Source organism: Paroedura picta, chromosome 1 (genome assembly GCF_049243985.1).
Source record: "Paroedura picta isolate Pp20150507F chromosome 1, Ppicta_v3.0, whole genome shotgun sequence".
NCBI classification, from domain to species: domain Eukaryota; kingdom Metazoa; phylum Chordata; class Lepidosauria; order Squamata; family Gekkonidae; genus Paroedura; species Paroedura picta.
Genome location: NC_135369.1, coordinates 141,805,992 through 141,831,912, shown reverse-complemented (window position 1 = coordinate 141,831,912; position 25,921 = coordinate 141,805,992). Strand labels below are relative to the sequence as shown.

Here is a 25,921-nt window from a genome sequence, read left to right as displayed (position 1 = left end):
AGATTTACAATTTTATAAAGTCTAGAAAAATTCAGATGTATTATATTATCAAACACCTTTTTAAAGCATTCCATCTTGCAACTTGCTAAAAAAATTCCAACAAACCCAGTGGATTAATTATAATTGTTCAGGATATCTATATTGTCCAATATAAATAAAATGTTAATAGGACTACTAACACTATCATTCTACAAGTTTTCTAACAGCAAGAGTCTTAATATTACTTGTTTTACATTCTGTGAAACACAAAAGTACCTGGTAGGAACCTTGCTTGGGTAACAGGGATATGTTTCTCTTGGAATATATAACAAGATATGTTGGGACATGTTCCAGAAGTTGAGTAATATGTTTGAAATATCAGTCCATGAGAAATCAGAAACTGCTCCAAACTTGTAGTTAGGTCTTAAACAAATTCAATAAGGCTCTTTCCCCCCAAAGATTTATGTTTGGCAGAAAATGACACATCTGAAGATGTTCAATCATTTAAATGGAACCATTCTTCCAAAATTTCAGATAGACTAATGGTCATTATCATATAGTGCATTAAATAATGGCAAGAAATATACAGTAACCTCCCCCCCCCCCGTCCATATGAAAAGATATCCTATTGAGTAGTGATAATTGGTTTAAAAGGCCCAATGTAACCCATAGATGTCTGGCATGTTCATGCCAGGTGGTGGGGCAAAGTAGACATGGCTTCTATTGGTGGGAGGGTACTAGTAGGTAATGGCAAAGTCACTGGGCAAACTATAGGTGACAGGCAACTCTATCATTCTTTTCTTCTCTTTCCTTTTATTAAAAAATGAAAAGTAGCTACAGGGAGTGAATTCAGGAGTAAAGGACTGGCAGTAGGAAATAGGACTGCTTGACCCCCCACTTTCCTTGCTATTTGTCCATTCAGAGTTATTCTCCCTAACTTGCTTTTGCCTCAAAGGGACAAAATAGATGAGTTTGACAGAAGATAATTTAATGGACAGTCTGCAGGAAGGAAAAGTATTCAGCACTTGCCTCCCCATGTTCATTTCAACCTCCCCCTGTCTGCTTTTCATTAAACACTTGTTAAGAAAAGGATTACAGAACTGCCTGTCATGTGTATTTTGGCTATGAATGGCAAGAAAAAGTACAGAAACCATATGTTTCTTTAAGAGTTCTTAGATGCAATTTTAATGGCTGTTTTGCTAAGCCAATGTTGCTCCCAAGAGAGTTGCTAGATTCATCGGCTATCACTATAGCAATACTACTCTAAGTCCAGAAAAGTATGCCAAGGCAAATTTTCCACAAATATCCAGGTTTAAGTTAGCCATTTTTCATTGAGTGAGTGCATAACTCATTGAATGAACACTACAAATGTATTTTGCTATTTTGGGGATTGAATTTGATCCAAGTGTAAAACTATTTTCTTAACATAGGATGATTCTTAATATTAAAATTATCTTTCATATGGCTGCGTGCTTTTCTTCTTCTTTACTTTATCTGGAAGTTTTTACATAGAATACATCCATCTACAAATATAAGGAATTTTTTTTTTGTAAAATACTAGGCATCTGCACATCCTACATGCACAGCTTTTGTTTGTTTTGAAGGGGAGGGGGATTACCTTGTGGAAACTTCCATAGAAGACTTTCTTTACTTCATCATCATCAAATGCTACAGTCTGAAGCTCTCCTCTTGTGTCCTTGTTAAAGAATGATAATAATTTGCTGGAGGCTAGTGTCGGGGGAAAGGGAGAGATACATTTTTATTACGTCATTTAGTAACACAAGGAAGTCACCATCATATGCCTATAACACCATGCATGCTTCTTTCCCAACACAGCAGAGAAGGCCCTTTGCTCTCTTCCTCTTCCTCAGGCACTAGGCACTTCTGCTTATAGCACACCAAAGACCCTCCAAAGAAATGAGAACAAGAAGAGCAGCAGGAGACCATCTCTGTAGTTCCCCCAGAGAAGGATCCAAACCATTGTAACACTGTGAAACTGGTCACATTCAATAAAAACATAGGTTACTAGTGGCATTAACATTTACAACTTGCTTGATTCAGATTTAGTACAGGTGTTTCACAATTAATAGAAATATATTTTACTTAAAATGGGGGTTCTGTTTGGCAAAGGCAAGCAAACTGGATAAACAGGAGGTTCTGAATAATATATGTCTAGCATAGAGTGAAGGGGCAATCCTCAAGCCAGAGGCATGGGGCCTTAGTGTCTAAATGAAACAGGGACAGGAACCCCTTGAGGAATGCCATGAACCTGTTTTCCATTGGGAGGAAAGGACGTAGCACACCTTTCTCAAGAAATTAAATGTTTGGCAAGAAGGAGACTGAGCTGTACATAGCTGACAGCTCAGAGTTTGTAGCCAGGGTGGTCTTGACTGTAAAGTCAGAGGGAGACTGACTTTTCTGCATCAGAACAATGGATTATACTGTGACTAGATACCGAATGGGTTTTCACACTGGTACTGCAGATTCCTTGACTTATGTAAAATGAAGCAAAAATTATACTTTTATTTCCCAGCTAATGATGTCAGCTCTCCTTATTCCATGTCTGGCTGTAAGCTTGAGAAAATGTACACAGGTTTTTAAAAATCATTTTGAAATCCAAAACACCAGTGTTCATATTTATTTCATGTAGTAAAGTAGATTTGAAGACTTGGACTTCAAGCAAACATCAACCTCTTCTCAATCTTCAAAAGGTAAACCATGATTCACTGACAGAGAAAGCAAATCTCTATTAGATTCACTTCTGACAAACAAAGCTATCACTAATATCTGTGCGGCAAGAGGACACTTGTTGCAATTCCCAAACGATGATTTTTTTTCTCTCTAAACTCATTCATTCCATGGATGTAGCATAAGTTATGTCAGTTAGAGACTTGAATAAAAATACTCTCTTCTCACTCAGTGAACTGGAATAAAGGCTGGTGGTAATAAAGGTAGATATTATTACCTACTCACAAATTGCCTACACTTTAAAGTACAATTTCAGAGCATAGTTAATTGATTATTGTCCACCCTACCTTGAGTGAAAACAGTAAGTACTTTGTCATTTCATTGGAACTTGTAAAGACTGGAAAATAGGAAGTAAGCGGTAGATTTCCATTTGCAGATACTATGCATGCTGCAGAAACACTTACGATCAAGAACAACTCCAACTTGCGGTTTGTAATCTCTGTCTGTTATCTGCCAAACTGCAAATGGCTCATTGGGGGTTTCCGGAAGAAGGCGGAATAAAATGATGATAGTGTAAGCCTTTGGCAGTCCATCTGGATGAATTTCCCTGTTAAGGAAAACATGAGTGCATTACTCATTACATGCATGAAAAACTGAAAGAACTTTGTGTTGGATCCTGTGAATCTTTCCTCCCATCTTTCCCTTCCCTAGCAGTCTCTAAGACAGAGGTCAGGGGAGCATCATGAATTTAATGCCACAAGACATAGCGGGAGGGAGTGGATGAAATGTCCCTACATGTTCAAGCTTCAATCTCTCTAGCCCTAGCTTTTGGTATATGTGCTGAGTTAATGTGGAGATGATCAAATTATAGCTTAATATACCCAAATAAAAACAACAAATATTCAGTTTTATTTGGGCTCAGCTATACTGGTAGTCAATCAGTTCTCTGATCTGTATTCAGCTTAAATGACTGCTATTTTGGGGGTATATTTTCAGCTTGGTTTATGCTGAATGTACACTTCGTATTTTGACCCTCTCCCATCACTGATTTTTGGATTAAAACCTCACCTGTAGGAGTTCTGATAAGCAATCTGAAAGAACATCACACTTCTCCCCATGTCAAGTTGCAGTTATGGTGAACTCATAGGGTTCTCAAAGCAAGAGACACTCAGAGGTGGTTTGCCATTGCCTGCCTCTTTGTAGCAGCCCTAGACTTCCTTGGTGATCTCCCATCTAAATGCTGGAGACCCTGCTTAGCTTCTGAGACCCTGCTAAAGGGAGACCCTGCTTAGCTTCTGAGATGTGATGAGACTGGGCTGTCCAGGTCAGCATTCTATTTCCCTCTACTGTACAGGTAGACTCTAACCACTGGATAGAGTTTGCCAACCACCAGTTCTCTTGGACTTACAACTTATCTCCAGAATACAGAGACCAGTTCCCCTGGAGAAAATGGCTGCTTTGGACAGCATTATAACCCTCTGAGGTCCCTCCCCTCCACAAACCCCACCTTCAGTAGGATCCAGCCCCAAATCCCCAGGAATTTCCCAACCTAGAGTTGGCAACATTGGGAGATAGATTCTTTGAAGTCCAATAAATGCTCACATCTGCAACCTTGAGATTCAGGGACATCAGCAAAAGGACATTTGTGTGTTGCAAATTAGAAATGAAAAAAATGAAAAAAGCCTCTTCTAATCTAATTTTATTGGTTTAGAGCAGTGGTTCTCAACCTGGGGGTCAGGATCCTTTTGGAGGTTCAACAACCCTTTCACAGGGGTCACAGCAGGGCAAACAGGTTGGCGCAGCTTGGCGTGACAAGAGGCAAAGCTGAACTGAGATTTCCCAGAAAAAAATGTATATACAATCATGAACCATGGATCTTCACGCCACTGGTCAGTTTTGGTTTAATTTCTCTGAAAGAATACCTGCATAATTTTATGGTTGCGGGTCACCACAGCATGAGCAACCGTATTAAAGGGTCACGGCTTTAGGAAGGTTGAGAACCACTGGTTTAGGGCATACAGAAGCAGGTCTTCTGGGTTTTGTTTTGCACTATGGAAGAACATAACAGTGCTCTTCTCTACCAGAGAAATGAAAGACAACAACTAGCTCAAGTGCTGAAAATTTTATATTACTAGAGGATCCCCCCCAAAAAAAATAAAGAATTAATTTTGAAGAGGCACTGAGCATTTTCAGTTGATAGTTTAATGATGCATCACATGGGTACACATCCAGTTCTCAGGATGCAGAAGTGCATCATGTGACTTTTTAAAAAGTTCACTTTTGTCTGTTGCCTCCACAGACATTGAAACTGATCATGCATAGGAGGAAAGTCCGGGACTGCGCTTGCATGGTAGCTGGGCTAAACCCCGCTTATGCATGCCGCCGGCCCAGTCTCTCCTGCCTATGGTGTCCCAGCAGGGACAGAAAACACCCTAAACGGTGCATTTTTAAAACTTGTCATGAAGGTAGGATTGCACTGGCACACAATCCCACCCTTGTGAAAGTAACCCGCCACCCCTGCCCACCACCGCCATGTCAAAGCGCAGAGGAACATTTCCACCCGGGAATTGGGCATGTACACGCACAACTCCAGGGCGGACTATGTGCGCCGGGGAAAATCTTCCCCCATCGGCAAACAAGAAGCAAGCTGCCATGCATAAAAGGTGTGAGAGAAGCCTTTTTCTTTCATTGTTGTGCTCTGATCCTTGAATGTAAAATTCAGTGGATGATCACTGGAGAAAAATGTCTAATTAAAGAACCAGATTAAACCTAATTAGGGCAGGGCTGAAAGAATGAACTAAACCTTAATTAGAAATGTACAGGCAAAGGGCAACATTGTCATTCACTCAAGAGCCAGAAGACAAGAACTCACCATAAAAAATAAATAAATTATGTACTGGAGAAAATTCAAAATAAATCCTGACGGATCCATTTTGTATTTGCAAATCAAACCATTTTTCATAGGAAGAGGGGAAAAGGTAATTTAAATCCTCCCTATTCTTCAGTTTACCTACTTGGCTTCTCTTCTTTCCCACACGAGTGAAAAACATGATGAAGTGCTGGACGGGAGTGCATGATTCTATTCTGCCAGAACTATATTAAATTATAAAATCCCAGGAAGAGCAAGATATATATGAGGTAAGTCAAAAGGTATTGCCACAAAGTCATAGAAATCTTTATTTAACAATAATATCAAAATGTGAAGCTATTGTTTCTTGTCATATACTCCATCTAGGTCTATATGCACTTAAGAAGGGGGTGCTTCCATTCTGCAGTCTTTGATTTGCACCATGTCAAAAATGGCAATTCTGGCATCCTTGAGGGACCTAAATCATGTTTCTTTTAAATATTCTTTGAGTTTCGGGAACAAAAAGCCCCCAAGACTTATCTAAGGGGGGCCATTGCTGCTGCGGGGGAGGAACACCGACAGGGACCTGGCTGGTTGGAGAGATCACCCAGCCCTGGCATTCTCTGAGCAGTATGTGTGTTGGCATGGCAACAGGGGGTGTGGCTGAACTGGGCGTCAGTTAAACGGATGGCCTGATATTCTTTGGCCTCTTTCCCCCCTTCAGGGCGCCCAAAGACGCGTCGCTCGGTGGGAGGAGCCGTTTTTTCTGGCCCAACCGCCTCGCGACGTCAGGGAAGCCCAGCAATTTTATTTCATTTTACTTTTTGAGGGAAAAGGGATGCTAGACACGCTGCGAGGGCATTGTTTGTTTGTTTGTTTTTTAAAAAGAAAACCCTAAGCCTTTCACAGGCCATTTTGGCAGGAGAGAGAGAGAAAGAGAGAGAGAGAGAAACAAGCGACCATGGCGCCAAAAAGGATGCCAGTGGGGGAAAAGTGATGGGTCAGGGCAGGCTGTGGCGGTGAAGCCCCAACTGCCCATGAACTGTGCTGCGCTGGTGGCAGCTTCTGGTTCCAGGGCCTTTGGAGCATGGGATGGGACAGGCACATTTAATGATGCAGCAGCAGCAGATTCTTCTGTGATTTATAGGATTCTGGGGGCATTAAGATGCGTGGCAGTGGGATCCTCCACCTTGATAGAGGAAGGGGTGTCTACGTGGGGAAGATGAGGCTTCTACCCCCCACACACACACCCTGTGCAGGTTCCAACAATTATGCAGGGGGGTGGTTTTACTCTGTAACCTTCGGGCCCATCATTTGGGGTGGGGGTGGATCCTGGCTGCAGTTTTACAATTGGGGCAGGACAGGATCAGGTTTTGTGGGCTCATTTTGGTGGCAGGAATCATCTGGACCACCAGCCATGGGAGAAGGGGTTTTTCCGAGAGGGTTTGCACAACCAAGCCTATCAGAGGTGGTTTTCAGCCACCGTGGAAATGGTAGTTCTTCATCTTGCTCATCTGTGACTCCATGGGGTCCAGGATACCAACAACCCACTCTGAAGCCAGGGGCCCATCTGGCTTTGTTTGCAGGTCCTGAGAGCCAATGTTTGGCTAACTATCAAGCTTAGGGTTATGCTGTGTGACTGTAGGCATGGATGTGAAGTGGGAATTCTGCTGCACAGCCGTAGGTATCACCCTGGTCATATGGCCAGGAGGTAATGCCCAGGCATAGCTGGCAGCAACCTGGCTGTACGATGACTGGGTGGTACATAAGTTGTGGAAGCAGACGGTGTTGGCCATCTCCGCATCTAGGTATGCAGACTGTACATGTGGGCATCCCTCCTATGAAAACTGCTATAGCAGCATAACAGGGACAGGCAGGTGCAGGTTCAGTTAGTACTCCTAGCTCCTTCAGGAATATTCATCAGGGAGGAACGGAGCAACAAATGATGACTGGGCATAAGAGTAAAAAGAAGCAAGGAGGAAAGTGCTTCAGGGCCCAGCAGGCTGCCAGTGCCTTCGGATGAGTCATCCTCATCTGGGGTCAAAATCTCTGAAGGCCAATGGGATGGGACCTATTGGCTTCAGGGTTCTTTGGTGCTAGCTATCCTGACCTGGAATATGAACTGGCGGGATTCTGCAGATCCGTATTATAAGAAAAGGTGGGGGCGGGTTAGTCCATGAAGCCCCCCCCCCTCCTTTGGGTTTATGTTGACATATTTAACATGGTGCGACCAAATGGAGATATCTCAAAACGGGGTCCAAAAGGGATTAAAAAAAAAAAAAAAAAGGCTTTGCTGCAGCGCAAAATGATCACTCCACTAACTGGTTAAAGGGTTATGCAGTATTTCTACGCCTTGTTGCCGGTGCTTACCCAGAAAGGAGTTGAGAATCATTTGGTAATGTTTTGGAGGCCAAAGCACATTTTGGGGATGCAGAGGCCATGGCACATGATAAGTAGGCTTGCAAGTGGTCTTTAAACAACATCCAGGTGAGGTGGGACATAAAGGACCACGACACCTATAACATGAAAGCGGGGCCATATGTCAGGAGGACAGAACAAGACAGATGTAAGGACCTGTTGGGAATTCAATAGGGGCATGTGCCAATGCCACAGATGCCACTTTAAGCACTGCTGCGAGCCTTAAGGTAGAGCCCACTTGAAAGAAAATGACAAGTTGGTGGGTGGACAGATGCCCCTTTTACGGGGGCCAGCCCTCTTTCAAAAAAAGGGGGGGATCCAAGAATGGAGCTACAAACAGCTATGGTTTGTTGCAAGAGCACATAGCTGGCAGGGACCTCGTTGGGTAATCTAGTCAAACCCCATGAAGTATGCTGTAGGCATGGTTCACATAAGCACAGAGATGTCAGGGACCTCCAGGGTCATCTAGCCCAACCCCATGCTTCTGGCAGTGGTTGTGGTTTGAAGGAGTAAAGATTTGGCAGGGACCTCTCAAGGTCATCTAGTTCAGCCCCCTGCTTCAGACAACCGTCTGTGTTTGCAGGAGCACATAATTTGCAGGGAACTCGGGGGTCATCCAGTCCAACCCCTTGCTTCACACTGAGGCAGGTGATTGTGCACCAGCTCAGAGGGTCTTCATGGAAAACTGAAGGGGTGGCTATTGGCTTGCAGGCATGGGGAGCAACGGCTTCTTTGGCAGCACATACTATGAGCACTCTCCACTGGCCTTGGCTGCTTGGTCCTGGTGCAGGTGGGTAGGCAGGCGCCAACCCCATGGACTGGGAATGGGGCACCCAGGGGCCCTTGGCTGGTCGCTTATGGTTCGTGGCCACAGGCTAGGATTACACCATTGTTTTGGCTGGACCACACAGGCCCATCAGCAGCAATGACAGTGTGAGACAGGCAATGGGGGGCAGCATCATGGGGTGGCATGTGCTATGGCTCTTAGGACATTTTTGGATGCCACTGGTGGACATTAGCCAGGGGTATTGTGATACATAATGGACCCTGAAAGGACCAGTCTACAGGGGTCACCAACCAGAAGGCTTCCCCAGGGGGAATATCAGTGCAAAAGGGGGTATCTCCCTGGTGGCCAGGTCAGTCTGCAGCAGTGGCCAGGCATCACCTGATAGCTTTAGGGTGACCCACGCCTTTCGCAAATGGTGTCAGAGTCATCACCGGACTTGCTTGGCAGGGCAGCCAATCCCAGGTTAATGGGCCAGATTGGCTTGGAGGGGGGTGTCTCATTACAGGTCCAGCATGGAAGTGCTGTCGGTGTGGATTGGAGAACAATACCAAGAGAGTTCACAGGGCTTGATCCGGAACATGGTTGGCACAGAAAGTGACTGCTTAGGACTGCCGCAAAAGGGATGCAAGGCACTGTATCCTAGAAGCCAGTGGAGATCTTTGGGCTGGGAAATGAAGTTAAGATGGCCACAAGGTAAGGTGCAGTGCTCTAGGGGAGCATTCATCTGGTTATACAGTCTCAGTTATGACAGACTGCAGATGTGTCAACACCTGGTGGATCACTTCTGATGTGGGTACCTCTTTGTCCCATTCAGGAATTCCGTGGCTTCATATTTATGCCAGCACGATTTGGCTCCCCATCACCTAAAGCAAATGCTGTTTCCAGCTGGAGGGAGAAGGGACAGACTACATATTAAGTTCTGCAGATCAGTCCCACATACCTCTTCATATCTAAGCACTTGATCTGTTTGGATGGCCTCATTGGTCATCTGGGCTTTGCGTTGCAGCCCAGGTCTGCAAATATATGAGATATCATCTGACCAGGCCAGCCTTGTGGGAGGAAGTGGCTGCAAACCTGTCACCTGTCCTCACCCACTCCCCACATAGCGTGGGGGCCTGGGGTTGCTCAGATTCCAGTTCTAGGAGTGATGGGGCCTCTTTTGACTAGAGAGACCAATTTTGTCCTTCAGAGAGGTTGCTTAAATTATGTCTGGGGCTGGGACAAACAAGTGGTTTAGGGGGAAGTGTCACATGGCCAGCATGAGTTCAGGGAGTTGTCTTAGGACTGCATAGACTCCAACCTGGGAAAGTGGCATGGGCCCCATCTGCCTGTGCATTGAAGACTAAGCATATTGCAGGTTCAGGAGGATGTTTCATGGCTGGGCTACTAGCAGATCCAGTCAGGTCTCAATATGCTGGCATATGGGGTTACCCCGGTATGACATCCGTGGATCAGAAGGTGTATGTACCTCAGTGGTGGTTCACAATGTCACCATGGACTGTAACCTGTAGGACCTAAGGAACCAAAGGTGGGCTGGGCTTCAGTGCTCAAGGGGAACATGTCCAGGGCTTTGGCAAGGTATGCAGTAGATGCAGAGCAGGGCATTGGCCAAGGGAGGTCTGCCCAGGTCGGGTGGCACAGTACTAAGGGCTTTGCCAGGGCATGCAGTACAATGTTTTCCCACAGATCACAACCTGTAGGGCCTAGAGCCCAATAGGGTTCTGGTACTTGGTGCTCAGGGGAAACATCTCTAGGGCTCCTGCAGGGTATGCAGTATGCAGAGTGGGGTATTGGCTGAGAGTGGCTGGCCCAGGGCGAGCATGGGACCGTGGCCAGTGTCAATCAGTGTGCGAGGGTGCTCATGTAACTCTTTTCCAGTAACAACCTTTTGGTTTCCTTCAGAGCGGCAGTCAACGGGGGTGCCTGATGTGGTTACAGAGAATGGCACCATGCAGCAGATGGAATGGCATGCTATAAGAGCTGGAAGTGATCTACTTGGGGGTCTGAAGGCATCACCTGGCTCGGACATTGTTTGGATGCAGCTGCCTTCCTGGACATTGCTGCGATGGCAGACTTCCTGTTCAAGCGTGACAGCATTGGCTGACCATCATGGGACGTTGGCTTAGCTATAGTTGTGAACGTTGAGCTGAGCACCAGGAAACATTGTTGCAGTAATTGCCATATGACACTTTGCCAGCATTGGCAGGGGCAATGGTGTTGGGCCCTGGTAACCTCAAGGGACAGTTATGGTCTGGGCTGAGTGGCTAGGATGCCATGTTGCTAAAAGCTATGTCTCACAAGAAGCCCCACTGGGCACAGTGGACACTCACCAAGGAATGGTCCCTGGTGGCGAGTGACCCTTTCACCTTTTGCCCAGAGTTCTGTGATCTCAGGTGGAGCTAAAGCCTGGGTATCTAGCTGTATTGGGATGTGTATTACTCATTGGGGGCCCCATGGTATGGCATTTGCAGTTCTGGACCCTTTATAAGAGTGATGGGGTGCACTTGGGGTGCACTTGTTGGAGTGGGGCATGGACATCTGGCTCCATGGGATCCAACATGTTATTTTGAATTGGCTGCAAAATTGAGCGGTGGCGGGAGCTCGAAGAGGTATATACCTATTCGGGCTCAGTGGCGGAAGTGGAGCATGGGAAGGATCAATTTTGGGGAGGCCAAGCTTGTGCGCTGTCCTCCCCTAGATTTGGGGGGCCCTTTAAAGGGCTGTGTGGATGCAGAGCCTGATTGAAGGCTAGCATTTCCGGGGGGCAGGAGAACCCAACAGAGGCTGGTGCCCAGAGGGGTCACTCCATGCTGCCTCCCCCCCTGTTTCAGCCTGCCATTATGTCCGGGTTTTGGGGCTGGATAGCCAAGGAAACCCGTTGAGGGGCAGGCTGTGGTGGGCTTCCTTGTGGTAGGGTAACCACAAGATGGCATGATTCTCTTCCCATGCTTGCCACGCTCAATGTTGAATAAAGGCTGTGGCCAAATATTTTATGCCAAAATTATGGTTGTCAGTGTCCTCATTAGGTGGTCAATATCCCCCTGCAAGGCAAAAAGCCCCCAAGACTTATCTAAGGGGGGCCATTGCTGCTGCGGGGGAGGAACACCGACAGGGACCTGGCTGGTTGGAGAGATCACCCAGCCCTGGCATTCTCTGAGCAGTATGTGTGTTGGCATGGCAACAGGGGGTGTGGCTGAACTGGGCGTCAGTTAAACGGATGGCCTGATATTCTTTGGCCTCTTTCCCCCCTTCAGGGCGCCCAAAGACGCAAAACCCACCCTCCCTCCCTGTTTATGAATTGTTTGACTTTTTGTTAGATGTTGGGTTATATTATTGATTAATTGTCACAGCCTGCGGAAGTGGAGCATGGGAAGGATCAATTTTGGGGAGGCCAAGCTTGTGCGCTGTCCTCCCCTAGATTTGGGGGGCCCTTTAAAGGGCTGTGTGGATGCAGAGCCTGATTGAAGGCTAGCATTTCCGGGGGGCAGGAGAACCCAACAGAGGCTGGTGCCCAGAGGGGTCACTCCATGCTGCCTCCCCCCCTGTTTCAGCCTGCCATTATGTCCGGGTTTTGGGGCTGGATAGCCAAGGAAACCCGTTGAGGGGCAGGCTGTGGTGGGCTTCCTTGTGGTAGGGTAACCACAAGATGGCATGATTCTCTTCCCATGCTTGCCACGCTCAATGTTGAATAAAGGCTGTGGCCAAATATTTTATGCCAAAATTATGGTTGTCAGTGTCCTCATTAGGTGGTCAATATCCCCCTGCAAGGCAAAAAGAAGTCTGAAGGGGCAAGATCAGGGCTGTAGGGTGAATGAGAAATTCTCATGGTACAGGCCGTGCTACCCCTGAAGAAAGAGCAGGTGAATGGTTGTGATGGGAAAAAAGGCCTTGGTGCAACTTTCCTGTCCTTTTTCTCATCAATACAGTTTTCAGTTCTTCTAAGGCAGCAGTTCTCAACATTCCCTCTGCTGTGACCCCTGTTGCCATGGCGCTGGCCGCCTCAGCCTTCCATGATCACCAGGCAACCCTACGACCCCCTTTGGGTCGTCGCCGCTGTGCTTCTCAACCTTCCCCTTTGGGTCGCCGAGGCTACTGCTGCTGGTGCCATGGCAGCAGTGGCCTTGGTGACCCCCTGAAAAGGTTGATCGACCCCCAGGTTGAGAACCGCTGTTCTAAGGCACCATAACAAGACTAAGATAAGTGTGTATTATTGAGATAACTTCACTGCAGCCATCCATTGATCACAGAGGCAGGTTTAAACATGTTTTGTTTGGAATAAACTCATGCATATATGAACTGGAACTCCAGTAGCAATACTTTTTGACTTTCCCTTATATGTTTCTATTACAGAGGGAGTTTGGAAAAGTCTAAGGGACAAAAGCAATGACAGCCATAGGAACATCAAAGCAATCTACAATGATTCTCAGAAATGCCAGCAGAGCACTACTCAGCAATGGCTGACTAGAGTGATGATGTGTGAAAACAATGATGGAGACAAAAAAGCAGCAAAAAATGCTCTGTGCAGGAACTAGACAAAAAGAAGAAGCTGAAAGCAGCTTTGTGGAGACACCCCAGGTGAAAAACAATTTGGGAGGGTGAGAATGGTGGACAGGGGGGGGGAGGAATGAATACACGAGTCAGACCCTTGGTCCATCCAGCAAAGTCAGTATCTGCTCTGATTGACAGCAGTTCTCTAAGGCGTCGTGGTTTTGCTACCTCAGCTCCATGTTACCTGTTTTTTATAGAAAATGGTGGAGAATTATGCTTGTATGCTAAGGCTGTCCCCACTATTACAGCCATGCAAACATGTGGACCCTCCCTGAAATAATTATTCTGCCTTTCTAGTCATATGTAGATTTTGTTATGTTGTTGGAGTTTTGCCTTCTTTGCACTATACTAAGCCTGTTAGATGCCAATGATCCCTAGCTATTGGCAAATGCTATGTTGAATTTGGATGGATAATATTTTCCTGTATAGGAATGGAATATAAGAACCATTGCCTAATAGGGTACTGTGGAAATATTATTATGCAGCTATGGTTCTCCAAAAAACGCTTTGTTCACTTAACTTCTATGGAGCAGATTTCATTCATCAAGTACATGAACACCCTTACAGACATAAAAACTGGAATGGAAAACACTAAATTTTGGATCAACACCCCCACCTCAATAAATTATTCACAATAGTTGTTCCATTTTCTAGCATATTTCTTTAACCTGCCCTGTTTCTGGATGATATTCTTTCACCCAGCAGGTGTTTTGTGCTATCAGTTATGCATTCCATGACCCTCACGTAGTCACCCTTCCCCAGAAGAAAAATGCCCTCCAGGAGAACAGAACACATGGCTTACGATGTGGGTTGGCTGACAAAGGCATTTTTATGAAGCTTATATGCCACATAGCTAGGGAAGGAGCCTGACTGCAGGGAAACTCCAGGCACCGAGGAAAAGTATTTCTCTGTCAAGTTGTAAGATTCCAACATCTTGAAACCTGCGTTTTAAAGTAAAACAAACAAACAAAAAAGAGTAGAAAAATTTAGACAAAGTGAAATTGAGAATTTGACTAGGATAAAGTACTTGTATTGACAGTTTCTTACCTGGAGAAGTGTATCCATCCAAGTACATAAGAGGACAAGCTGGAACAGAGGGATAAAAACATATTTCATTTGACAAGAAAAGAGCAATTACATTGTTGCTAGCTGATGTTCAGAGTAATCTGAAGTGTCCAAAGACAGGCTAGATAGGCTTCTTTATCTCAGACGTGCTGTTAAGCAGAGTTCAGTATATGTACTTAAAATGCTGCCATATGTGTATTGGAAGAAATGTGTATGCATACGAAAACTTATACCTAGAATTAAACTTTGTTGGTCTTAAAAACTGGCATTGAGCTCAGACTTTGTTACATTTGGAAGATGCAAGATTGCTAAGACTGAAGATACTTTGATACAGATTTCTCCTCCATTTGCTTAGAGAATTAGGAATTCACATCTGGGCAGTAGTCCACTTCCTCCACCAAAGTCCGTCCATCATTGTCTACTGATACCCTGGTGGCCCTCTCTTTGGAGGTAAGGCTGGTGGTACCACTGGTACCACATATTAGTCTGGCACATTAGATACCAGTTTCTCAAGTGTTAAGTATAAACGCAGCCATGCCATCATAAGCTGCCAGAGGTGCCCAAGGCTACAAAAGAGGGCACAGGGCTGACAAGAGAGGAGGTGTGCAGGGCACGCTGAGGCTGCTTAGGGATGCTGCACGCAGCAGTGTGACCCTGGGAGGGGTGGGACCAGGGTAGCTGAGGCTTGCACACCCTTTTAAGGATCATGTATATGGCGCAGACCTCTTTCCCTCTCCTGCACCAGCCTGGGAAGCTTCCCATCCACCCGCCCTTTCTTTAGGTGGTTTAATTTAGCTAAGAGTCCATTTAGCAGGATGGATTGTCATTGTAGTTGTTATATGTATTGGTTTTGCTGTTGTTATTTTGTTGCAGCTGGTGGTTTTGTGCATGGGGGGATCTTTTTGGGATCAGTCTGAGTCTGCGCAATGGACTCGCCATCATGGAGACTTCCATAAGAGGCTATGTGAATGTGAGCTGTGGCAATGCCACCCCTGCTGGGGAGGCTAAGCAGTCGCACATTTCTGGGTGGCAAGGGGAACTAATTCAGAGACTCATGCCCATGGGGTTCTCCACACTGAATGCTGCCGCCCCCCCCCCCAGTGGATTCCAGCTGGCAGGGGAGCCCTTCTCCACATGAGACCAAGTATCCTGGTTGCTTGCAGTCCGTTGACTGTAAAAGGGCAGGATCCTTCCCATGCTGTGTCAATGTTCCTGCTGGAGGATAATAAAGCTGTGGACTTACTTATGCCAAAATTACCTCAGTATGTATTTCCTCTTTGTAGATTCCTACATCTGCCTTCCTGCTATGCAAACAAATATTTATTGGCTCTAACTCAGTTTCTTTATACCAGTTTTTATACTTCAGTTTTTATCTTATTTAACTATTGCTTGGTTGATTTGACTGAAACTTGCTTATTGGTATCTTAAGAGTGTTGTACAGATAAAATGAGATTCATAACTATATAGATACTAGAAATATAGCCCATTGCAGTCTGAAATGCAATGGGCGCTAGCAGCCCCCAGGAGTGAGAGTGGGTATTGGGGGGGGGACTACCTGCAGTCCTTGCTGGAGTCCTGGGCTTTTGGCGGCGGCGGCCTGACGTTTGAGTCTGGTTGTTATGGGGTTGTTATGTATGAAGGCTGAATTTCACATTATATGTAAGAGTATGACTTGAAAATTTCTGAGAATATGCCTTGTAAAATTAACTAAAGGGGGGGGGAATATGACATAATGAAACTGTGCCTGTTTTTGAAACATTGAAATCTCCTAATAAGTAGAAATCTTCATCTGGTTTGTGGGTGGCTTTCTTATCATAAGTACCAGCCACGTAATTATCAGATATATAGTGATGAAGAATCATGAAGGTGGTAGGGAAGTTGAATTCTTTCTGAGGCTTCATATGGAAATTTTTCCACTCTCTTTTTTGTTTTAATGGACACTGAATTGTTCTCAACATTCCACAAACATTTTCAGTACTTATCAAGCCATTTTCAAGGCTCCCCCCACCCTTTGATCTATCCACAAAGCCATATGTGGGTAGCTCCATTATACAGCTTTAGTAATCCACAAAAAAGCAACTACTGTTGTATTAGATATCGTGGTAATTGCCTTTTATCCAAACAATGAGTGATACGTGTTGTTAATCAAATTGAAAGTTGTCCTACTCGTCATTCAGTACTTCAACACGAACTCTATATTGGTGTTAACTGAGCTTAACAGGGCATAAAGAGCAGCTGCTGTGTCTCATTCACCCCATGGAAATGCCTCACTGGGTTAGGGGGTATTTTGTATTTTTATTTTTGCCAAAGGAAACAAAGAAATCCCTGTCCCAATTCTCTTCTTACCTTGTTCTTTCTGGCATCCACTGTGTTTGTGTGCAGCTGGGAAAGCAGGCAATGCTAAAGAGGTGATTGCAGAACAAATAAGGAACAACGACAACAGCTCCCTGCTACTTGGTGGGCAATCTGGTCAAATGCCTCATCAGAAGTTGCTGGAGTCACGCTGCCTTGCAGAGAGCCGTTTTAAGAACGTCTCCGAGGCCCGGGGAAGCTGATCCACGCCCTCCCCAGGGCTCGAAGAGCTTTTTAAAGTGGCAGCGCAGTTTTAAGAAGGTCTCCGAGCCCCGGGGAAGGCGATCCACGCCTTCCCCGGGTCTCGGAGAGGTTTTTAAGGCGGCAGCAGAGTTTTAAAATGCTCTCCGAGACCCGGGGAAGGCGCGGCTCGGCTTCCCCGGGTCTCGGAGAGGTTTTTAAGGCGGCAGCACAGTTTTAAAATGCTCTCCGAGACCCGGGGAAGGCGCGGCTCAGCTTCCCCGGGTCTCGGAGAGGTTTTTAAGGCGGCAGCACAGTTCTAAAATGCTCTCCGAGACCCGGGGAAGGCGCGGCTCGGCTTCCCCGGGTCTCGGAGAGGTTTTTAAGGCGGCAGCACAGTTCTAAAATGCTCTCCGAGACCCGGGGAAGGGGCTGCGAGGCCGCTCCGCCAGCCGAGAGAAGGCTTCCCGGACCACCCCCCAGCCGAGGCTCTCTGGAGCCTTCTGCCGGCCGACGCTGGAGGCCGCTCCGCCATATTCCCTGGGCTGCTTGGGGTGGGATTGACACTCGGAGGGGCCAATCAGGAGCCGCTTCGCGGCTCCTGATTGGCCCCTCCGAGTTTTTATCCCGGACCGGTCCCGCCCTAACTCCTCCCCACTACCCCTTACTCTTTTATTCAGTCCGTGGCGCCCGTGGCGCCACGGGCTGTTTACAGATAAGATGATTAAAGGTATATTCATGAAAGAAGAAGGCAAGTCTCACATCGCTCATGAACCCAAACAGTGGTGTTATATGGATCATCTTAACACAGCCTGCGGCGCCGCGGACTAAATAAAAGGGTAAGGGCTTGGGAGGCGGGATGTGTCCGTGATGAGGAAGGGTGCCGATTGGCCCCTTCCTCTGGACATACTACTGGAGTGACCAATCGGCAGGTGCTTTGTGCCTGCCGATTGGTCCCTCTGTGTCCCCGCTGGAGCAATTGCGAGCCGTGCACAGCGCGGCTCGCAGTTGTTCCTTTCCCGGCGGCCTGACGCGGCGAGAGGCACGAAGCACCTCTCGCTGCGTCAGGCCGCTGCCCAAGGGAGCCCCCGGCAGCCGCACGGAGCGTGACTGCCGGGGGCTCCCATGCCGTGCGCCCGCTGTATTTATTTTACAGCGGGCTTAAATACTAGTTCAATTATAAATTAAATGTGTAAAAATATGTTTCCTTGATAAAGTACAATGTGGGATACATTTTACTTTGGATTAGCATGCAGGTTTTGAAGAGTTTCTAGAGTGGATATTTTACTTACTTGAGGTAGCTGTTTCACAAACAAAAGTGATGAGGTTATCCTCAATCTTTGCAAAAGCATCAAAGTCATCAACAATAAAGACGTGACGTTCACTGGGTTTGCTGGCAATTTTTGCTAGTTCATTGTAATCAACATCGGCCACACCAATAACGAAGACACTGAAACCTGTAAATACAATACTTACTGGCTTAAACACCAATATTAGTGCAGAAATCTTTGTACAAATCCATCTAACTAGACCCTCTAGATCTGTTCTATGAATTTGAAATCAAGTGACACAAACTATTAAGGTAGGCAATAAAAAGTACACGATGTCTATGTTTTAAATCTCCTTAAGTGACAACCAAATTACGTTATCCTAGAAAGGGAAGGGATGCAGCATGTTGCAACAAAGACCTTGTACACCAGAGTTTACACTGAACAGATACAATTTGAAGGTATCTTATGTAAAAACAACTGATTTCTTTGATCTCTATACTAAGAATTTTTATTGGATCATAAAAAAGAGGAACAATTGTAAGAAAAGAATATGAAGAATGAAATGGTATGAAAACACATCTGGATTTTTGCCTGCAGGATCAATAAACATCCTCTATCCCCAAGTTATTCTAAATGTAACCCCCAATTGTCCTTTCAGTTTTTGGACTAACACTTCAAGCTCCTTCTCTCTCCCTGTTTCATGGTACTTATACTTCCCTCCCACAGTTTTATCCTGGTCTTCATTTTTTTTTCCTGTTAGCATTTATCTGGATAATTCATCTACTTGCTTGGCTGTAATTTGGTAATAAATCCTATTGTGTTCTATCACATAAAAGTTGCTCACCAGAGTGTTGTATAACTGCTGCAGCTTTCCTCACTTCATCCTGTGATCGACCATCTGTTACCACAACAAGTACCTTGGGAACACCTTTCCTCATTCCACTTTCCCATGTCAAGACCTTATCTTTGATAAACGTAAGTGCTTTGCCTGTGAAGTGTAAGGAAGGCATTAGACTCCATCTTTGGTGAGCCACTTAAGCAATTAGCATTGTGGACTCTGTCACAGGGTAGAGATTAACACTGAAAGAATGTTAACATGTCAAAATATGAGGTACTAAGAGGTAATTGGGGGGGATGCTTGATCACTTGAAATTAATCTATAACAATCCATCAAAAGATACCTGTTTTTGTGTTCCCGCCTCTGTATCGAATGTTCTGAAGTGCCCCCAATGCCTGTGCCTTATCATCATATGTATTCAGATGAAACTCAGACTGTGCATTATCACTGTATTGCACAAAGGAAACCTGAAAGGAAGCATTAAAAGTTTCATCTTAGCTTACTAGACAGAGTGCCTTCTAAAAACACAAGATTCAAAATGTATAGAAAAATGGGGGCAGGGATAGAAAGACCAACAAAGACCTTTCTCCCCAGTAGCCAATTGACAGTAAAATAGTTGAGACATACAGTTAACTTAGGCCAATATGGAGTCTAGTGGTTTCTTTTAAGAATCTTGAAAATCTATGTTTCACTAGCTTATTGACAGACAGAAAGCATAAACAAACCTGTATTCCAGCTGGGTTGATTAGGTCAAAGGCTCCAACCGTGTTAAAGACAAATTTCAGTACTTTATGGAAATTGTCATCTCCAATACTCCAGGAAGCATCGGTCAAGAACACTATATCAGCTTTGGCACCCTTGCATACTGAAAGATACATAGTTAGATTATGTCATTTAAAGGGTACAGGCTATGAAAGGTACTGGAGCAGTAATTTAAAGAATAATATGTTGTTAATTTTTTTTGCAAACTGTGACATAATATATGGTAAAATTTACAGAAAATACCTTACAAGACTCAGAGCAAAACATGTGTATCAGACAAATACAGGATCACAGCCAAAATAAACACTTCAAAAACTTAAAGTTAAAAGGGAACAATAGTGAAACCTTCAGTATGTCAGCATCCCCAGGTATTGCTGCCATTATTTCATTCTGTTTTATTCTGTTGCTTGTTAGAATGTTGATCTAGCCTGGCCTTTTGGCCTTGATGCAACATAGATGCTTTTGCTTGACACCCCAAGGTTGATTTCCCCTCCATTATGTTTTATGCCTCCTTTCCCTCCCTTTCCCATAATATCCTGTAGTTACCAAACCTACCTATCTTGATGGCCAAATGGTTATCTCTATGTTTTGATTCCTTTGAACTCTGCCTGGTTTGAGTTCCCAAGGGAGGGGGAAGAGACCCTATATTGTTCATCCTATGCTTTGTAAGTCAGTCCTGACTACACCTTCAAAGTAGATGCTTGAATTTTCTTAAATAAAGAAACTCTAACTCCACGGGTTTACTTATTTAGAAATCAAAGTCTCCCACAGAATATACCTATGAGCAGAATTTCTCACTGAGTTCAATTGTTACAAATTCATATTAAAGAACCAGAAATCAACATAGAAAAGAAAAGACAACTTTCTGGGCAAAAATACACACCATTGTACAGAAAATGTGGGGTCTTAGATTTCCTATGAAAGCTGAATCTATGTTACTAAGTATACCTCTGCAGTGCCTCCCAGCTCATACACAAAGTTTATTCTTCTACACGACGACGGCAGCAAGACTAGTATTGGCCAAGAAACGGAAAACGCAAGAACTACCTTCGATAGAAGACTGGTTGAACAAACTAGCAGACTTTGCTAAGATGGCCAAACTGACACTGATAGTTAATGGAAAAACAGAAGAGGCGTTTCAAGAACAATGGGGCCCTTATCTGAATTACTTAAGAAAATAATTTAAAAGGGGACTGAAATGGGGAATTAAGTGTATCAAATGAAGAGCATAACCTATCTTTTTCTGTATTAATAATGTATATTATTCGTACTGTTTTATCTCTAGTTTTGGAAAATAAAATAAAAATTCTGCTATAAAAAAAAGGAAAAAAAGACAACAAGCAGCCACGGTTTCAAAACCTTGATTTCAAAAATGTGTCACAAAAAAGTTAAAATCTTTAGAAGACTCTTACCATCTCGAGCAGGTGGGATTGTTGGAGGTGGAGGAGGAGTTGGTGGTTCAGTTGGGGCATCAGTTGGCTTGATCACTAATATAAAAAAATAATCCGCTAAAATACTTTACATATAAACATTTTAACCTCATAAATTACAAGTACTACTGTCTTACTGCAGAAATGTACAGTTCATTTTAAAATTTAACTCAAGCTGACTAGAAATTCACAGTATGTGCACTTTGAAGGCTGTCAGATACACCCATCATTCCTGGCCTGTACTATGCCCAGAGAAAGAAGCTGTAACCCATAAAAACTGTGGCCTGGTTTTCCCTAGTCTACGTTATCCTTCTGCCCCTCCCATTTGTTCTGGATTCCATTTTAGCCTATTTTAAGGAATCTATAAACCAGGGACTTGGGACTTCATAACCTGAAATGTATCTTTATACCTTGCCACCTTTTTTGTTCTGACGAAGAATTCTTCATTGGAGTTTTTATAATCGATGATATTTTAGTCACTTATAATAGAAATACCTTTTCATTTACAAGTGCTGTTGATTTTTTTTGTGGGCCAACTTGGTTATCTACATTCACTATGTACTGTCAAGAAACTGGCATGCCACAATATATGGATAGTTAGCTGTTTTCAGTTTGGTGGTTTATAAATTGTGCTGACTTGCACTAAGGCTGACTGGCATTCAATAGCAAGATGCTGAGACCTAAAGTTGGATCCTGTCTTCTTTGAATGGAAAGGGTCTTCCACTTAAGCAAAAAGAGAGAATTTGCCAGTTCCAGCCTTCTCACTACAGACTACCCAAATTTAATTCCATATTTTCTCAAGGTTTTCCCTCAACCCCAGAAGCTCTTTTTTGGGGGGGACTGGAACAAGCTGCAATAAGAATGGGAAGGTAGGAAAGATTCCTTTCACAAGCAGAGTTCTGCTTACAGTCTTTAAGTCACAACCTTAAGAGTCTGACAGGACCCTTCACATGAAATGTTTTAAACTGATACGTATGGTACACAAAATGTAGAGACTGGGATGAACAGGTTTTTTCTGAGATCCTACCAATATGGCTATGGATGAAAATTAATCTAATACATGGATGCAAATTCAAACAAGATTTCTTAAAAATGGGATTATATTTTATATATACAAAAAGTTGATATTTCAAGAACAATTAAGAATCATACTCCTTTAATCATCATCATCATCATCATCACTGTTATCTATTACTTACATGTTCGTTCCCTCACAGATACTGGAGGCCCCTCCAGGTTTGGAGTCTGAACAAAGACTGTAGCATTATAGTCAGTGTCTGGTGAAAGGCCAGTAAAACAGTGGCTGGTTTCTGTTCCACGCACTGTGATTTCTTGCCCTCTAGATCCTGTTAAAAAAACAACAACGGGAAAAATATTTAAAACATAGAGCATACAATTGATTGAAAGAACATAGATGGTTCTGCCCAAAGACGTTTTAGCTTTTCTACTACCTACTCTTCATATTTTGAGTTCTTGGAAATGTGTAAGCTGTTGCGCAATGGTGCCAAGACATGGGAAAATGTAGTTATTGGTTCAAAAAATGACCCACAAACTTAGACCCTTACACTATTCCAAGCCCTTTGATTTCAATAGTTATGTGTGTGTTTAATGTCCCATCAAATCACAACTGGATTATTGGCAAGCCCAGGAAGGGAATTTCAAGGCAAATGAGAACCAGAAGTGGCTTGTCATGTGATTATCAGCCTCTGCAAAGTTTTCCCTTCCAAGCACCAACCCTGCTCAGCTTCTGAGATCTGATGAGATTGGACTATACCATGCCAACAATGGTTACAGAAATTCATAACTGTTTACAATGCCACCATTAAAGACCCAGAGTCTTTAACTGGAAGAGAAAAGACCAAAAAGGAAAGGAAGGAAGCAAGAAAACAGAACATTCACAGGGTCAAAGAGATAACTTGGCTATTTTCCAGAGACAGTTGATCTAATCTGATTGGACTTCTTGGACAGTGGAAGATACTTGCTATTTCCAGCCCTACTGCAGGCTAAATGGTCCCAGTCAGATCATCTAGGCAGGAATGCAATGCATTGGGGAGGAAACAGATTTGCCACTAACTATGAAATCCTCTCCATTATTCAGTACAGTAGTAAACTTCTAAAATAAGATGCATTCCTTTACAAAACTGCATTCTCTAAAAATATTAAGAAAGCTTGAGATATCTGTGAGTGCTTTACTGTATACTTAGTGGGTACCACCAGAGCCTCTTATACGCTTTAGACAGAGTTACAGTTTAACTCCTAGGTACAAGAGCATAGGGTAGGAAAACAGAGGCATCTCTATCAATCAGGGATATGAGAGTATGATGGAAAGTCTGAGGAACATCAAGGGAAAAAAAACAAAATTCAACTCCAGTAGCATTTTGAAGACCAATACAATTTCCCAAAGCTTCCTTTGTCTAATTCAGTGGTTCTCAATCTTGGGGTCAGGACCCCATTTGGGGTCGCCTGGCCCCTTCCTCGGGGTCTCCATGTTGCCCACCGTCGCAGTGGCAGTTGGCAGCATGTGGAGGCGTGTGGTGGCGGCAGTGGGTGGCGGTGTGTGGAGGCAGGTGGAGACGGAGACCGGCAGAGGCGGCGGAGCCATGGCAATGGCTACCTCCATGCCACCTTGATTGTTGTGTGCATGCATGCGGACACACGTTTCCAGCGCCCTACTGGCTCCATCTGCAGCTACCCAGCCTGCCTGAAGGGTTGTGCCGGCACCTGCTGAGGAATGTGCTGGAACGCTTCGCTCAGCTCTTTCAGAGATGGCAAGAAAGCAACCTGCTCCCGCCATGGATCCAAAGTTGCCCCATCCTGCCCGACTCCATCCAGCAAGCCCTGCATGGTCTGCAGCAAGGCCGCCGCAGAACCCACCCATGGTTAAAAGAAGGGAGAAAGGAGAGAAGTGGTGATCCAAGGGAGCAAGACATGCACCCAAGCCCGGCCTGGAAGCGGGACACAGTGTATGTGGTAGTGGCAGCAGCAGCCCCCTCCTCCAGGCAGGGCCCTCATCCCCCTCCAGTCACCTCCTGCAGAGGGTTGCCCATGGCAACGGCTGGGGGAGCCAGTGGAAGCGCCTCCACAGCGCTAGCTGGCAGCTCCCATGGCTGGATCCCCGATGGGCTTTGGCACCGAAGTTGGGGTCACAGCAAAGACCTCAACCAGGGCCAGATATTTCTCCATCCTGGCCCCACCTGGTGGAACGAGCTCCCAGAGGAGATCAGGGCCCTGACAGAACTCAAATAATTCCGGAGGACCTGCAAAAGGGAGCTCCTGCACCAGGCATTTGGTTGAGGTCAACCAGTACCACTGCTTCCATTCAGTCTCCCTCAGCCTCCCTCCTACAACCATCATTACAGACTCAGCTACCCCACTGGGCCATCAGTAGTGTTAAGTTATTGTTCTCCCCAATGTTTTATTGTTCACAATGTTATAGTTATTATTGTGTTATTATATACTGTTATTTGTACAGTTATCTCTATTTGATGTTAACTGCCCTGAGCCTTGAGGGAGGGCAGTAAATAAATAAATAAATAAATAAATAAATAAATAAACAAACAAACAAACAAACAAACAAACAAACAAATAAACAAATAAATAAATGGTTGAGAACCACTGGTCTAACTGTATCTTTAAGGTGCTACTGGGATTCAATTTTGTTTTATTACTACAGACTAACACAGTGATCCACCTGAAATATTCACTTTTATTCTACATATATTTCCTGCCCCAACAGCCACCATCATCCTGTAAATGGTAGTTATGAACACATGTGGAAAGTTACAGTAAAGGCAGTAGAGCTCCAAAAGTAATGATGAGTGGCCTTCTTGTTCAAGCAATTAACCTCTCATTTAATGGTCACCATAGTAATTATGACATCACCAAAAATCAGAGAAGATTCAATATATTTACCGTCAAGTGGATTTAACTTCAGTCTGTAAGAAGTAGCTGATCTATGAGCTGCCCATTTGATGCAAAAAGTATCCCATCCTACATTGTAGCTTGTTAGATCAGATACATTTAAGTACACTAAAAATAAAAGGGGGAAGAAGTTAATCAACTACATTCCAAAAAACAGGAACAGTTAATTTGAGGGATGGGCATGAACTCAAACAAAAGTGGTTTGGTCCATTTTGGGGTTGGGGCGGCCCCTGAATCAAAATCTGAACTGACAAGGGCCCCACCTGAACTGAGCTATTGTATTCCCCCTTTTTCCTGACACCAGTCAGCCACCAGCAGGAGAAGGGGAGGGACACATGGGAAGAGTAAAATTGGTGACAGCCCCTGCTTTGAAAGGGGTATCAAACTGAGAACTTTAGTCACTCATACTAATTTAAACCTAACAACTTGATGAGTTCACCAGTTAGGTTTAAATGGCTGACAGCCATTTAACCCATCAGTTTTGCCCCCCTTCTTCAAAAGGGAGGCAGCAAAACAGAGAGTTTTAATAGCTCACAGCTGAGTGGGTCCTAGTAGCTGAGAGGTTCCACTGGTCAGCAGTTAGGTTTAAATGACTTGCAGTCATTTAACCCATTGGTTTTACTTTCCATTATTAAAAGGGAGGAGAGCAAAACCAAAGGGTTTAAATGGATTGCAGTCTGCCAGATATTACGTTTAAATAACTGCCAACCATCCATTTAAACATGACTGTCAGAGTCAGTGCCACTCAGCTGTCAGATTTAAATAATTGGCTCTGAACAACTGAATTGAACCAGTCACAAGTCCAGGAAATATTCAGAGAAGGTGCTTTTCCCA

General features: G+C 44.5%; 2 protein-coding genes across 8 annotated transcripts in view; one reads left to right on the top strand and one right to left on the bottom strand.

The window, feature by feature from the left end:
* Positions 1–25,921, bottom strand: part of COL12A1 (collagen type XII alpha 1 chain) — a 171,030-nt gene that overhangs the window by 32,863 nt on the left and 112,246 nt on the right. For all 7 annotated transcript variants that reach the window (XM_077306567.1, XM_077306593.1, XM_077306572.1 and 4 more), the window contains 11 exons: positions 25,079–25,195; positions 22,366–22,512; positions 21,149–21,223; positions 19,700–19,839; positions 19,318–19,441; positions 18,981–19,124; positions 18,158–18,322; positions 14,316–14,354; positions 14,071–14,209; positions 3,132–3,274; positions 1,598–1,707 (listed from right to left, as the gene is read on the bottom strand). In XM_077306567.1, coding sequence (XP_077162682.1) covers positions 1,598–1,707; positions 3,132–3,274; positions 14,071–14,209; positions 14,316–14,354; positions 18,158–18,322; positions 18,981–19,124; positions 19,318–19,441; positions 19,700–19,839; positions 21,149–21,223; positions 22,366–22,512; positions 25,079–25,195 — 1,343 coding nt within the window. The remainder of the gene's footprint in view (positions 1–1,597; positions 1,708–3,131; positions 3,275–14,070; positions 14,210–14,315; positions 14,355–18,157; positions 18,323–18,980; positions 19,125–19,317; positions 19,442–19,699; positions 19,840–21,148; positions 21,224–22,365; positions 22,513–25,078; positions 25,196–25,921) is intronic.
* LOC143822016 (uncharacterized) lies at positions 6,024–12,692 on the top strand. Its single transcript, XM_077306615.1, has 2 exons — positions 6,024–9,413; positions 10,623–12,692. The coding sequence occupies exons 1-2, from the start codon at positions 9,233–9,235 to the stop codon at positions 10,844–10,846; spliced, it is 405 nt and encodes a 134-aa protein (XP_077162730.1). The 5' UTR covers positions 6,024–9,232; the 3' UTR covers positions 10,847–12,692.